At 44.3% G+C, this 16,838-nt stretch overlaps 1 protein-coding gene across 2 annotated transcripts in view; it reads left to right on the plus strand.

Annotated features, from left to right (window-relative positions):
• ACSBG1 (acyl-CoA synthetase bubblegum family member 1) overlaps positions 1-16,838 on the plus strand; it is a 123,630-nt gene that overhangs the window by 32,640 nt on the left and 74,152 nt on the right. For both annotated transcript variants that reach the window (XM_073579370.1, XM_073579371.1), the window contains exon 4: positions 6,594-6,682. In XM_073579370.1, coding sequence (XP_073435471.1) covers positions 6,594-6,682 — 89 coding nt within the window. The remainder of the gene's footprint in view (positions 1-6,593; positions 6,683-16,838) is intronic.

The raw sequence follows: 16,838 nt of genomic DNA on the forward strand, positions 1-16,838 counted from the left end.
GCATTTGCACAGAGAGAGCTAAGTTTTCTATTTCCCCTGTTTGTGACTTTCCTTATGTGTGATCTAGTGCAGTGGTGGGATTAGTTTCCGCACCAGCCAATGCCCTAGCGAGGGACTAGGTTCAGGGCGAGTCAGGGCATAAGGTTCGCGTACGGCAACAGGTGCGGAGCCTGTTTAGGGAACGTAAGGAGTGCAGGGACGCTTCCTCAGGGGAGCTTAGGAGGTCTCCACTTCCCTATTTCCTATTACAGGGCCCACCACTGTAATTGTTCCTGTGTTTCCCCTTATTATTTAAATTCGCCAGCTGGAGGCGGGGTATCCAGTTTTACGTGTACTTTTTAAATTCGCCAGCTGGAGGCGGTGTATCCGGCTGCACGTTCCGGTATTATTTAAATTCGCCCCACTGGAGGCGCTGTATCCAGGGTCACGTGTGTCATAAATTCGCCCTGCTGGAGGCGCTGTGTCCAGTCACACGTTGATCATTACATTATCACCAACTGTAAAAAAAAATTTCTGCTGAGCCATGGACCTAATGCAAACCTTTACCCAGGTACTGCAGACCTTTACTGAAGAGACCAGGGGGCTGCGCGGTGAGATGGTGCAGCAACTGCAGCTGTTGGTGGGCTTTGGAGGTTTGATTCAGGCACAGGCTCAGCCAGAACCCAAGATATCTCTCCCAGACCGGTTTTCTGGAGGGAGAGATCAATTCTTGGTATTTCAGCAAGCCTGTAAATTATATTTCAGACTGCGCCCTCGTTCTTCAGGGAGCGAAGAGCAACGGGTGGGGATCATTATGTCCCTTTTGAAGGGGGATCCCCAGTCCTGGGCCTTCTCCCTGCCGGACGATTCACCATCTTTAGAGTCCGTGGACGAGTTTTTTTCGGCTTTGGCGCTTGTGTATGGGGATCCTGATGGCGTCTCTCTGGCGGAATCCCGACTCCGTAGGTGTAAACAGGGAGCCCGGGTTGCTGAGGAGTACTGCTCCGAGTTTAGGAGATGGGCCACTAACACTCAGTGGAATGACCCTGCACTTAGGAGTCAATTTGCGCAGGGTCTGTCTCCAAAATTGCAGGACACTCTGGTGCAGTATGCCGCCCCCAGGTCGCTGGAGGCCGCCATGTCCCTCGCCATCCAGGTGGATAGACGCCTTAGGGAAAGACATACACAAAATGTGCCCCCTGTAGTCCTCTCCGGGGGGAGGACCCCCCCGGTGCGGTTGGTGGAACCCAGGCAGCCCGGTGTTGTTGGTACAAATAGGGGGTTGCCTGGGGTTCACCGTGGTGGGGGGGTATGCTTTTCCTGTGGGAAGCCGGGCCATTTCATGGGAGCCTGCCCAGGGCGTGCCAAGTCTCCGGACGAACCGATGCAAGTAGGAGGTGTTAGGTTGTGTTTAGGCCTGCCTACGGTTCAGGGAGTGGTGTCGGCATGTTTTTTCTGTGGGCAGACTGGTCATTTCCTTAAGGCGTGCCCATTACGTGCCAAAATATCTGTGTCATCTCAGAAGCCGCAGACCCCTGGTCGTTTGGAAGAAGGCAACCATGGAGTGTACATTTCCTCCATTTTGCCCTCCCAAGGTATTATGTCAGCAGAAGTGTTTGCTGGCGGGGTACCGGAGGTGGTACCGGTGCTTGTGGACAGTGGAGCAGGGGTTAGTCTGGTGGATGCTCGTTTTGTCCAGACTCATGGCCTGAAGTGTAGGACGCTGGCCCAACCTATAAGCGACCAGGCCATTAACTCTGTTCCACTGAGCCAGGGGAGCCTTACCCAAGTCGTAGAAAACATCCATCTACGTATAGGACATCATGAGGAGTCCTTGTCATGCTACGTCTTGGAGGGAATGCCAGTACCTATCGTTTTAGGCTTCCCCTGGCTGAAAAAACACAACCCGGGGATAGATTGGCGAGCAAGGGAAGTAGTCAGCTGGGGGCAGTCGTGTGAGGGCTGCTGCCTTGGGACTACTGTCTCTGCCGTCTCTCTTCAGGGGACCCCTTCCTCTCCAGGGAGAGCAGGGATGGTGCGGCGGGAGAGTAGGGGCAAGTTTCAGCCCTCGCCGCTAGCTTAACCCTGTGAGAGGCAGACCTCGTGGTGGAAAGGGTTGGAGTGTGGTGTACCCTATGGTGTAGTTCGGGGGTGTGAGTGTGGTGACACAGGGGGACGCCTCTGTTATCAGGTCCAGAATGAGTTCACCAATTTTATGACATAACGAATGTGTGCAATAAATGTTCAGGTCCGGACCTGTGTGTGAACGAGCGTGTATGGGTGGCACCAAAAAACATCTTGTGGAAGTGTGTTGTGGAGCCTGATCAGCTCATAACAAACATGCACATACATAAACTCGTTCCCCAGGTTGGCGCTATGGAGATGAGTGATTCCTCCAAAATAAACTTTATTGCCAATACCAGCTGTGTGTTTGTCATAAATTTGAATTCAGGTGATGGTGGGGTGAACTCAGGGTCTGGCCGTCCCCGCTGTAGGGGTTTCCCTAATGAGGGGTGGTCTTGAGGGTCCAGAGGCCCCTCATTAAGGAGGGGGTACTGTCATAGTCTGACAGTTTTAAATTGGGCAAAGTGAATTTTTTTTTACTTTGTCAAGTGCAATGTGTGACGTGATTGCCCCCGGTGGCCATTGGAATTATCACACGTGGTGTTTTTCATTCATAGTTGCCCGGTGGTGGGGAGTGGTATCGCACCTTAGTGGTAGGTTTAATTGTAATTATAAATCAGGTGTGGGGCTCTATAAATGAGTCTCAGGGTATTCAATCATGGTTGGTGATAGTTGTTCATTTGCAATCAACCTTGGTGGTGGAAGGAGCTGGAGAGATTGCTCAGCTCAATCTGAGTTCTGATGTGGAAGGAGTCACCGAAGGGAGTTCTTTGCAGCGCTTACTGAACTTGGTGGCAGCTATTCAGGAGGAAGGCTGCAGTCGGTTGCTGGACTCTGTGCTGGAGCATTTGCACAGAGAGAGCTAAGTTTTCTATTTCCCCTGTTTGTGACTTTCCTTATGTGTGATCTAGTGCAGTGGTGGGATTAGTTTCCGCACCGGCCAATGCCCTAGCGAGGGACTAGGTTCAGGGCGAGTCAGGGCATAAGGTTCGCGTGCGGCGACAGGTGCGGAGCCTGTTTAGGGAACGTAAGGAGTGCAGGGACGCTTCCTCAGGGGAGCTTAGGAGGTCTCCACTTCCCTATTTCCTATTACAGGGCCCACCACTGTAATTGTTCCTGTGTTTCCCCTTATTATTTAAATTCGCCAGCTGGAGGCAGTGTATCCGGCTGCACGTTCCGGTATTATTTAAATTCGCCCAGGAGGAGCTGTATCCAGGGTCACGTGTGTCATAAATTCGCCCTGCTGGAGGCGCTGTGTCCAGTCACACGTTGATCATTAGTTATCTTACTGCTGTGGCCACAGCAAGGCAAGAAGAAATAACATGCAACTGCATGATAAATAGGGATGAGATAGACTAAAGGCTTAAGGCCTTTACATTAGGAGCAGTGTCGGAGGCGGCTGACCATCTACTGTGTATGGGGGACTCATGACTCGTCCTTGACAGATGATTTTGGGCGGCATAAGGATCAGGTAGTTTAAGTTGAAACCTATTGTTCTTCATAGATAACAATAGAGTTAATCTTAATCTCTCCACCACATACAGATCACTTGAATGGTCGGATGAGTTGTCCATGCTGTATATTTGTAGATGGAAGTCAGGAGAGATGACTGATGGCCTTTATTGACTTTTTGGTCAAAATGTATACAGACCAGGTTATTCTTAAAGCATGTCGATGAAACTAGGTTCACACATATTCACTGTTCTATGCTGAGCACAGCATTGGGTTTCTATCTGAATCCCTGATGGAGCCATTCTCTGTTATGAAACAAACTCCATTTGGCCTCCTTCCTGGCAGTTTTTGTCTTTTTCAGATGTCCAAAATAGAGCGGTCTGCCACAGTTTTGTGCACATCTGAAAAAACGAACATTGCTGGGATGGAGAACAGATGGAGCCCAAAGTGACTCTGTTGACCTCATAATTAGTGAGGAGCGCAAGTGCTCGTTACTTGAGTTTGCCTAGGGTGCTCGGGTATGAACCGGGTATCAGAAGTGCTAAAGTGACATGTTCCAGTCTCCACGCTTGCATGTTTTGCGACTGTTAGACGGCCACAAAACATGCGGGGATTGCCTGACATACAGGGGCAATCCCCACGTTTTGTGGCTATCTAACAGCCATGAAACATGCGAGTGCAGGGACACTAACATGTCACTTGAGCACTCCCGATACTCTGTGCATACTAGAGCACCGTAGGCAAACTCAAGTAACAAGCAATTGTGTTCATCACTACTCACAATAGTGAATGGCTCTGTTTGCTTTCCATCAAAATGCTGTTTCTCGTGTTTTCAGATGGAAATATATTATGTACCATATACAGTGGGTATGGAAAGTATTCAGACCCCTTTAAATTTTTCACTCTGTTTCATTGCAGCCATTTGGTAAATTCAAAAAAATTCATTTTTTTTCTCATTAATTTACACTTTGCACCCCATCTTGACCGAAAAAAACAGAAATGTAGAAATTTTTGCAAATTTATTAAAAAAGAAAAACTGAAATATCACATGGTCATAAGTATTCAGACCCTTTGCTCACTATTGAGTAGAAGCACCTTTTTGAGCTGGTACAGACATGAGTTTTCTTGGAAATGATGCAACAAGGTTTTTACACCTGGATTTGGGGATCCTCTGCCATTCTTCCTTGCAGATCTTCTCCAGTTCTGTCAGGTTGTATGGTCAACATTGGTGGACAGCCATTGTCAGGTCTCTTCAGAGATGCTCAATTGGGTTTAGGTCAGGGCTCTGACTAAGCCAGTCAAGAATGGTCACAGAGTTGTTCTGAAGCCACTCCTTTGCTGTTTTGCTTTGTCTTGTTGGAAGGTGAACTTTCGGCCAAATCTGAGGTCCAGAGCACTTTGGAAGGTTTTCATCCAGGATAGCTCTGTACTTGGCCGCATTCATGTTTTCTTCAATTGCAACCAGTCGTGTTGGGATTGTATTGGGCAGGTGATGAGCAGTACCTGGATTTCTCCACACATACCACTTAGAATTATCACCAAAAAGTTCTATCTTCATCTCCTCAGACCAGAGAATGTTATTTATCATAGTATGGGAGTCCTTCATGTGTTTTTTAGCAAACTCTATGCAGGCTTTCATATTTCTTGCACCGATGAGAGGCTTCCGTCGGGCCACTCTGTCACAAAGGCCTGACTGGTGGAATGTTGCTGTGATAGTTGACTTTGTGGAACTTTCTCTCATCTCCCTTCTGAATCTGTGGAGCTCAGCCACAGTGATCTTGGGATTCTTCTTTACCTCTCTCACAAAGGCTCTTCTCCCACGATTGCTCAGTTTGGCTAGACAGCCAGGTCTTGGAAGACTTCTGGTGTTCACAAACTTCTTCCATTTAAGGATTTTGGAGGCCACTGTGCTCTTAGGAACCTTGAGTACAGCAGAATTTCTTTTGTAACCTTGGCCAGATCTGTGCCTTGCCGCAATTCTGTTTCTGAGCTTTTTTGGCCAGTTCCTTTGACCTCATGATTCTCATTTGGTCTGACATGCACTCTGAGCTGTGATGTCTTATATAGACAGGTGTGTGCCTTTATAAATCAATTTATATCTGTTTAATTAAAGACAACTGGACTGCAATGGAGGAGTAGAAGGAAATGGACAGCATGTGACTTAAATATGAGTGTCTGAGCAAAGGGTCTGAATACTTATGACCATGTGATATTTCAGTTTTTCTTTTTTAATAAATTTGCAAAAATTTCCACATTTCTAGATTTTTCCGGCAAGATGGGGTGCAGCGTGTACATTAATAAGAAAAAAAATGAATTTTTTGAATTTACCAAATGGCTGCAATGAAACAAAGAGTGAAAAATTTAAAGGGGTCTGAATACTTTCCGCACCCACTGTATATGTATGAACCAAGTGTGATCTGTACACCTTTTAAATTCAATGCATTATTTTCAAACACATCCTCATTGGATCAAATCTTCTTTACCAGTTACAGTATTTACCATTTTTTGTAATTTGCATGAATCTACCTAGTGGAATTGTGCATATGGCAATGCTCTGTTCACAGAGCCTGTACAGCAGCACGCAGATAAGTTTTGTAATATAGAGGTGCTCCGGGGGATGTCATCTGTTGCCTTTATCAGGCATTGTGTTCTCCGCTACAAGCAGTGCTATATGACTGTCCACGAGCATTAGCTCTTCAATAAAAATATTATTGATTTTGCACAATGACTTAGAAGGAACTGAAGACCGTATTATGTAAAGCTGGAATAGAATGCTTTACATTGCATAGTCTTCCAGTTACTTATAAAAAGTGATTTCTACGGATTACTACTATACTTTCTAGGTGCTCCAATGGTTTTACCCCATAGAGCCATGCTTTGCTTAGCAGAAATCATAGAACAACTTTACTCCTCCTTCAGATATAGTGCTCCATATATCAATCAATTGATCAACTGATTATACACAGCATGTATTTATGTGATCCTGTCTTAGAATTGTTAATTTTGTCTTCTAAGCCATTTGTATTTTCTATTTGCAGCTGGGATTGAAGCAATTTTACAGTGTCGGTATTCTTGGCTTTAATTCACCACAATGGTTTATTTCAGCGGTTGGAACAGTGTTTGCTGGGTAAGTACCGTTCTTTACTTTAAAAGGAATCACCACAATAATGGTCAGCAGCACTGCAGGATTAATGTTGAGCAAATTTAGCAGCAGGCATGGTACACTGTGCGCACAATTATTAGACAATTTGTATTTTTTGCTATAATTGTATTATTGTTGACTACAGTGCCTTCGGTGAATCCAAGAGTTTAATAAACCTTAAACCTAAATATTTAAAAAAGTCAGGTTTTGTCTTTCTTAGGATAATATCTACAGTGGTGAAAATAAGTATTTGATACACTGCCGATTTTGCAAGTTTTCCGACCTACAAAAAATGGAGAGGACTGTAATTTTTATCCTACTTCAACTGTGAGAGAGACAATCTTAAAAAAAAAAAAAAATCCAGAAAATCACATTATATGATTTTAACATAATTAATTTGCATTTTATTGCATAAAATAAGCATTTGTTACAATAGAAAAACAGAACTTAATATTTGGTACAGAAACCTTTGCTTGCAATTACAGAGGTTAGACGTTTCCTGTAATTCTTGACCAAGTTTGCACACACAGCAGCAGGGATTTTGATCCACTCTGCCTTTCAGATCTTCTCCAGATCTTTCAAGTTTCGGGGCTGTCACTGGGCAACACTGAGTTTCAGGCCCCTCCAAAAATTTTCTATTTGGTTCCGGTCCAGCTAGTCCACTCCAGGACCTTGAAATGCTTCTTACAGACCACTCCTTAGTTGCCCTGGCTGTGTGTTTTGGGTCATTGTCATGCTGGAAGACCCAGCCACGACATATCTTCAATGCTCTTACTGAGGGAAGGAGGTTGTTGGCCAAAATCTTGAGATAAATGACCCCATCCATCCTCCCTTTAAACGGTGCATTCATAGAAAATCACATCCAAAGTATGATGTTTCCCCCACTATGCTTCATGGTTGGGATGGTGTTCTTGGGGTTGTACTCATCCTTCTTCCTCCAAACACTGCAAGTGGAGTTGATACCAGAAAAGTTCTATTTTTGTCTCCTGCATGCCTTGCAGGATTTTAATCCATGAGGGTGTAGAGTGTTAGTACTGGTAATGTTTGAGATTGTGGTCCCAGCTCTTTTAAAGGGAACCTGTCACCTCGTTTTGCCGCTATAAGATGCGGCCACTGCCTTTCAGGGCTTATCTACAGCATTCTATAATGCTGTAGATAAGCCCCCGGTCTGACCTGAAAGAGAATAAAGCAAGTTTTATTGTACTCACTCAGTGGGTGGTTCGATCTGGTCCGATGGGTGTCACAGATCCTGGTCTGGTCTTCATGCAATGTCGTCATCATACTTGCTTCGTGGCACGCTCCTGAGCAGGCGTACTGATCTGCCCTGTTGAGGGCAGGGCAAAGTACTGCAGTGTGCAGGCGCTGGGCCTCTCTGACCTTTCCTGGCGCCTGCGCACTGCAGTACTTTGCTCTGCCCTCAACAGGGCAGGGCAGGAGCGTACAGCAAGCAGGATGACGACATCTCATGAAAATGGGAGGCGCTTGACTCGGACCTGTAACACCCATCAGACTGGACCGCATTGAACCGCCCCCCTGGGTGAGTATAATAAAACTTATTTTTCTTATCTTTCAGGTAGGACCAGGGGCTTTTTTACAGCATTATAGAATGTTTTAGATAAGTCCTGAAAGGCAGTGGCTGCATCTTATAGCAGCAAAACGATGTGACAGGTTCCCTTTAAGGATATTGACTAGGTTCTCCCGTGTAGTTCTGGGTTGATTTCTTACCTTTCTCAGAATCATTCTTACCCAATGAGGTGAGATCTTGCAGGGAGACCCAGACTGACAAAGATTGACCATCATCTTGTGTTTCTTCCATTTTCTAATAATTGTGCCAACAGTTGTTGCCTTCTGACCAAGCTGCTTGGCTCTTGTCTTGTAGCCCATCCAAGCGTTCTGCAGGTCTACAATTTTGTCCCTGGTGTCCTTAGACAGCTCTTTGGTCTTTGCCTATGTAGAGAGGTTGGAGTGTGATTGATTGAGTGTGGACAGGTGTCATTTATACAGGTAAGGAATTCAAAGAGGTGCAATTAATACTGGTAATAAGTGTGGAATAGGAAGGCTTCTGAAATAAAAACTAACAGGTCTGTGAAAGCCAGATTTCTTGCTGGTTGGTAGGTGATGAACTACTTATTTCATGCAATAAAATGCAATTTAATTATTTAAAAATAATACAATGTGATTTTGTGTTTTTTATTTTTAGATTCTGTCACTCATAGTTGAAGTGTGCCTACGATAAAAATTACAGATCTCTCCATTCTTTGTAGGTGGGAGAATTTGCAAAATCGGCAGTGTATCAAATACTTATTTTCCAGACTGTACGTGTGCAAAATTATTGGGCAACTATTAGTGCGCAGAATTTTTATGAAACTAAATGAAAAATGTAAATTTTCCCATCTCAAATGTTTATTTTCATCTTCTTAAGTGAGAATAACAAACAATACGAAATGTACAAAAGTACATTACTGAGGGAAGACATCAGGAGATTAGTTCGGAGATGTACGGAGGAGAAAGGTTATGGATGGCTTTGTAGGACAGTGTTAGTAAGTTGAACTGGATATGCTGGGGAATTGGGAGACAGTGAAGGGATTCGCAAAGGGGGGCAGCGGAGGAGTAGCAAGGAAAGAGATTAATTAGTCGGGCAGCAGGGTTAAGGACGGACTGGAGAGGCGCAATAGCGTTAGAAATTAGGTCATTCATTAAATAATTCTGTAAAATCTTTTCATAGGATTCTGCATTCTGCCGTTCCTCTGTAATTCACCTTCAAAATGCATTAATACATTGAGAAGTTCCACACTTAAAACTCAGCGTACCCCCAAGAGAAATTCACTTGCCGCGGACTTGAAACATGCAGCGCAGATCAGTTTACACTGCGTTAAAAAGAAACACAGTAAGCATGAGATTTCCATAAATACCATTCACTTTCCTGCAACTGTAAGATGCTGTGTTTTTGACGCAACAAAAGTAAGCAGCTTCAAAAACACACTGAAAATTCATCGTGGGAACATAGCTTTAATAAATGTTAACAGTCACCCAGCTGTCAAACTTGTACTAAATTCAAAGCAGTATAACAGTGAAATGACACAATAAAGAGTTAGATGCATATACATTGATTTGTATGCAAAACTCTCACCATGCAATGTAAAGTATCCTTTAGTCATGTGACATATACACCCCTCAATAATGAAATTGCAACCCCAAGAAAGAAGCATTGTGATATTATGTAAATCACAGGATCGATCAGTGACGTCACTGAAGCTGTTCTCGCAGCCGGGCTGAACTGCTGTGACCTCAGGACCGTGGTAAAATGCCAGTGATGAGGTCACGGCACTTCAAGCTCAGTGTCTTCATAGCAGATCACCATGACAAATGCTCACGGTGATCAGCTGTGAATACACTGAGCATGAACTGTGGCGACCTCTTCACTGGCATTTTCCCACGTTCCAGAGATCATCGCAGTTCAGGCTGTGAGGGATCGCAGATTCAGTGATGTCAGTGACGTGATTTTAAGTATGGTTTAATTAAGAATAATAAAGGAGTCTGTGTCTTTATTTCAATTAAAGGATTTTTAACTGGATGTTTGTGTTTTATTTACAATTTGACTATGGGATTACTAATAGGGGAGTATTGTTGACGACTCTTCGTTACTAACCTCGGGGCTTGATGTCACAAAGGTGACATCAACCCCCCCAACTATTACACCACATGCCACCGCTACAGGGCATTGGGAAGAGCAAGGCTATGTGCCAGAATTGGCGCATCTTAGAGCTGCGCCTTTTCTGGGGTGGCTGAGAGCTGAAGTTTTTAGCCACGTGGGTGGCAGTTTCCATGGCCACTTTCTAGGCTATTAACATCAGCCCTCAGCTGTCTGCATAGCCATTTCTGGCTATTAACTATAAAGGGACCCCACGCCATTTTTTTCCCGTAAAATAATCTTTTATTAATTAAAATACATGTCCAGTATTTTGCACACACTCTATATTAATTGTATTTGTCACTGAAATCAATATATCTACTTATTCTATATGGATTTACTGTATGCAATCCATCTCTCCTATCCTGCCGCCTCCTGCAGGGATTTTTACAGAAGCTGGCAAATGAATTACTGGCTATCCTTCTACATATCTCTCTCTGCAATATAAATGAGTATATAAATATATATATATATATATATATATATCTTCCTTCTCACCCCCATCGGGGATGGTCTTTGATGTCCTTTCTCATTCTCGGGTCTTCTACCACAGGCCTGGGAGTTTAATGGTTCTGCGCAGGATCTTAGTTGTTCCCAGTATTACGCTTTTCTGGATAGAGAGCTCAGATGTTGTTCCTGGGATCTGTTGTAGCCATTCTTCCAACTTAGGGGTCACTGCTCCAAGTGCTCCTATCACCACTGGAATCATTGTTGCCTTCACCTTCCACATCTTCTCCAGTTCTCCTTTGAGGCCCTGGTATTCCTCCAGCTTCTCATATTCCTTCTTTCTGATGTTGCTGTCACTTGGCACTGCCACATCTATTATCATTGCTGACCGGACCGGCTGGAACAACCCTTTTAACCATTTTTCCTATGTTAAAAAAATTCTGCAACTTTCGTTTTTATAATATAGTTATTGGTTTTCACGTTCATCAAAAAGTAGCAGCAACTATGTATCATATATATACTGACATATATACTGTATATACTGTATATACATCTATTCTATGTGTATATAGTATATCTATTCTATTCTAACCTGTCACTCTGTGACTATACTGTACGCGGCAGATCATTTGCCGGCTTTTAATCTATCTATCTATCTATCTATCTAATATATATGTGTGTGTATTGAAGAATATTTTGTTTTAAAATGATGTGTAAAGGACAGAGAACTCCTGTATGTAAAAGCTCATGTTAAAATCACATTGCATATGGATTGCATAGGCAAGTCATATGGATGTTCCGTTTAAAAATCGCACAGAAATTGCATGACACTCGCATGGTACTCGTCCGTTTATTTGGTCTGGAAATCGGACCATTTTTTTTCTCGCATATGGGTATGTACCTTTAGGCCGGGGTCACACTTGTGTATAGCATCCGGGTCACACTTGTGTATAGCATCCGATGCAAGAGCACAGCTGCGGAGGAGGCAGAGAAACTAATTTCTCTATCTCTTCCATTGCCAGCGTCGGCATATATCACACAGCACTCGGATGACATCCGAGTGATGTGCACTGTGTCAATCATACCCATAGACTTATATGGGTGCGACTGCACCGAGACTCGGCTGAGTAACGGTGACAATCGCAGCAGGTTGCAATTTCACTTGCACGTAGATTACGACCGAGAAAAAAAACTGTGATGGAAGCTGCCCCATAGATGAATACTGGTCCGAGTGCTATGCGATGTTTTATCACACAGCACTCGTCCGTATTCAACGCAAGTGTGACCCCGGCCTTATTAGTCTGATAACAGCATAATGTAGGGGCTGAGACATTGATTTCAGTGATGTGTCATTTATTAGGTTGTGGGTTGTAGTTTCAATAAAATCAGTGATTTTACTATGAGACTATCACTAGAGGACAAGATGACTTGTGCCATATAGTCCTCTTTCTATGTGTAACCCCACCCCAACCACTGATTTGCAGCTTTTTGTCAATGTACAGAGAATAGAAAGCTGCCAATCAGTGTTATATATACTGTATGTGCACTTAGCTAAATGGCATCTTCTTCCACAACGTTTCCTCCCTCATTCATTCATTAGGGAATTCCTTCAATCAGGACAAGAAAAAAAGACCATAAGCCGTACTACAATGAGGATAACAGTTCACAGGCCCAGGCAATATACCCCACATAGCCCTTGCATACAATATGAGCCCAAACACAGCCTACCTATATTCAGTATGAGTCCCCAGATAACCCATACATACAGTATGAGAGCCCACAAACAGCCCCCTACATAAAGTATGAATCCACACATAGCCCCTACATACAGTGTGAGCCCCCATAAAATTACTGTATACTGTATAAGCCCTCATATAGCTACCTTGAAACAGTATGAGCACTCACATAACTCCCAAATGGGTCGCCCTCCCAGGGCTGTGGGGTACTCGGTACCGGGCCGGTCTCTCAGAGGGGATTGTCACAGCAGCGGTGACCCGGTCCGTTGTCCTGGGCGCCCATGTAAGAGGGGTTGAGTTGGGAATAAAGTTTATAAGTGATTCGTGATGCCACCTGTGGTGTTCGGCAATGAAGAGATAAGCCGACGCTGCAGACAGATCCTCTAGGGACAGATGGTGTGGTGCAGCAGTGATGGTATAGCCCTCCACAGGCAGGGCTGTAGTCCCAGGGCAGAGTAAATGGAGTGACACGTAGATGGTGCAGTGTCAGGTGCAAGAGATGTAGCAGTGCTGGGCAGGTTGGTGCAGGAATAAGTGGAGGACACCAGGGCATGTAGTTCCAAAGCTTTACTCACAGTCTGTTGTACAAATAGGTGCCTGCCTCCGTGCCGTGTCCTCCGGGTCTGGGACTCAGTCAGCCTCCAGGCCTGATGGAATACTCCTTTCCAACACTCCGCCAACATGTACCTTTCTGAGCGTCTCCTCTTATAGCGCCTTTAGGTGAAGTACTCCTATTACTGAGTTACACTGGAGTTCCTCCTGTCCGATGTTCTTATGAACTCTACTTGTACAGCAGACAGCTGTAGCCTGCTTCGGGGAGTCCTTGCTACTAAGTCCCGGCTCACTATTATGTTGCTGTTGTGCCCCCAAGTCTCGTGTGGGAATAAAGTGGTCACTACTTCTATTCCTCCGGTGTCTGCTGCAGGACCATTAGTATCCGTACAACCTCGGGGACCGGGCCCTGGCCTTGCACTTAGAACTTCTAGGAAGGGTCTCTTCTCACCCACGTCCTCTGTTCTCTTTTACTCCTCACGTTCTGATCTTCCTCTCTATGGAGAATCAGGCTTTCAGTCTATGTTGCTCTCTCTCTCCCTTTCCTGTGCCAACAGACCCAGGTCACTGGGATCTGCTGCAGCACTTTCATCCATCTATCCCTCTCTCCGGGGATCTTCTTCTCTCTCGCTCTCCAACCAACTGACTGACCACTAATCCTAAACTCTTCCCGCTCTTTGTAATGTCATCTAACTCCACCCACCTCCCAGCATATTTCGTGTTCCAAGCAGGGAGCCACCAATGGGTGCTTTGCTATACTCCAAGCAGGTAGCCGCCGTAGGTGCTTTGCTACACTACTTTGTGGTGTGGGGTGAAGGTGTTGGAGTGTGGTCAGGAGTCTCCACCTTACCTGGATGATGGGATACCACACCTCAGGAGGAGGTGCAGTACCTCTGTGGCGACTGAGCCTCAGGGGCGCCACATATATACAGTATAACCTCGACATAGCTCCCTATACACAGTATGAGATGCATATAGCCTCCTATTTATAGTATGAGGCTGCACATAGCTCCCTATATACAGTATAAGCCCCCATAGAGCCTCCTATCTACAGTATCAGCCCCCATATAGCCTCCTAAATACAGTATCAGTCCCATCTAGCCTCATATGCAGTATGAGCCCTCACATAGCTCCCTATATACAGTATGAGCTCCCATATAACCTCCTATATACATTATGAGCCCTCACATAGCTCCCTATATACAGTAGACCTGGGTGTATGGGTGGACGACAAACTCACATTTAGTGGCCAGTGTCAGGCAGCTGCTGCAAAGGCAAATAAAATAATGGGATGCATTAAAAGAGGCATAGATGCTCATGAGGAGAACATAATTTTACCTCTATATAAGTCACTAGTGCGACCACACTTAGAATACTGTGTACAGTTCTGGTCTCCGGTGTATAAGAAAGACATAGCTGAACTGGAGCGATTGCAGAGAAGAGCGACCAAGGTTATTAGGGAACTAGGGGGTCTGCAATACCAAGACAGGTTATTACACTTTGGGTTATTTAGTTTGGAGAATCGAAGGCTTAGGGGTGATCTTATTACAGTGTATAAATATATGCGGGGACAATACCAAGACCTTTTTAATGATCTTTTTACTCTTAGACCTGTGACGGGGACAAGGGGGCATCCTCTACGTCTGGAGGAAAGAAGGTTTAAGCATACTCACAGATGCGGATTCTTTACTGTACGAGCAGTGAGACTATGGATCTCTCTGCCATATGATGTTGTAATGAGTGATTCCCTACTAAAATTTAAGAAGGGACTGGATGCCTTTCTTGAAAAGTATAATATTACAGGGTATATACACTAATTTCCTTAATATTGCGTTGATCCAGGGAGCTAGTCTGATTGCCGTATGTGGAGTCGGGAAGGAATTTTTTTTCCCCAATGTGAAGCTTACTGTTTGCCACATGGGTTTTTTTTGCCTTCCTCTGGATCAACATGTTAGGGCAAGTTAGGATAGGATATGGGTTGAACTAGATGGACTTAAAGTCTCCCTCCAACCTTAATAACTATGTTACTATGTAGTATGAGCCCCCCATATAGCCTCCTATATACAGTATGACCCCGCACATAGCTCCCTATATATAGTAAGAGCCTCCATATAGCCTCCTATATACAGTATCAGCCCCATCTAGCCTCTTATATGCAGTATGAGCCTTCACATAGCTCCATATATATAGTATGAGCTCCCATATAGCCTGCTATACACAGTATCAGCCCCATCTAGCCTCTTATATGCAGTATGAGCCCTCACATAGCTCCCTAAATACAGGATGAGCTCCCATATATCCTCCTATATACAGTATGAGCCCACACATAGCTCTCTATATACAGTAAGAACCCCCATATAGCCTCCTATATACAGCATCAGCCCCCATATAGCCTCTTATATGCATTATGAGCCCTCACATAGATCCCTATATACAGTATGAGCTCCCATATAGCCTCCTATATACAGTATCAGCCTACACATAGATCCCTATATACAGTATGAGCCTCCATATAGCCTACTATATACAGTATCAGCCCCCATCTAACCTCTTATATGCAGTATGAGCCCTCACATAGATCCCTATATACAGTATGAGCTCCCATATAGCCTCCTATATACATTATGAGCCTGCACATAGCTCCCTATATACAGTATGAACCCCATATAGCCTCCTATATACAGTATGAGCTTGCACATAGCTCCCTATATACAGCATGAGCCTCCATATAGCCTCTTATATACAGTATCAGCCCCATCTAGCCTCTTATATGCAGTTTCCCTCACATAGCTCCCTATATACAGTATGAGCTCCCATATAGCCTCCTATATACAGTATCAGCCCCATCTAGTTTCTTATATGCAGTATGAGCAATCACATAGCTCCCTATATACAGTATGATCTCCCATATATCCTCCTATATACATTATGAGCCCACACATAGCTCTCTGTATACAGTATGAACCCCCATATAGCCTCCTATATACAGTATGATCCCCTATATAGCGTCCTATATACAGTGTGAGCCTGCCCATAGCCACATATTAATAAAAATCCAAAAATACAGACATACTCGCCTCGCTCCCATTTTCCTGCACTCTGCTCTGGTTCCCGGGACTCCACTTGTACTGGCCAGCGTGTACATGCTAGCGAGGTGACATCATCACGCTGACACATCACAACAGAGGCGTTGTTAGCTCCCCTGGTGTTGTGCTGCCTTTCTGTACAGTCATGGCCAAAAGTATTGACACCCCTGCAATTCTGTCAGATAATACTCAGTTTCTTCCTGAAAATGATTGCAAACACAAATTCTTTGGTATTATTATCTTCATTTAATTTGTCTTAAATGAAAAAACACAAAAAGAATTGTCCTAAAGCCAAATTGGATATAATTCCACACCAAACATAACAAAGAGGGTGGACAAAATTATTGGCACTGTTCGAAAAATCATGTGATGCTTCTCTAATTTGTGTAATTAACAGCAACCAATAACATACCTGTGGCACCTAACAGGTGTTGGCAATAACTAAATCACACTTGCAGCCAGTTAACATGGATTAAAGTTGACTCAACCTCTGTCCTGTGTCCTTGTGTGTACCACATTGAGCATGGAGAAAAGAAAGAAGACCAAAGAACTGTCTGAGGACTTGAGAAACCAAATTGTGAGGAAGCATGAGCAATCTCAAGGCTACAAGTCAATCTCCAAAGACCTGA

Source organism: Dendrobates tinctorius, unplaced genomic scaffold, assembly GCF_039654945.1.
Source record: "Dendrobates tinctorius isolate UK_male_01 unplaced genomic scaffold, ASM3965494v1 ptg000062l, whole genome shotgun sequence".
Lineage (NCBI taxonomy): Eukaryota > Metazoa > Chordata > Amphibia > Anura > Dendrobatidae > Dendrobates > Dendrobates tinctorius.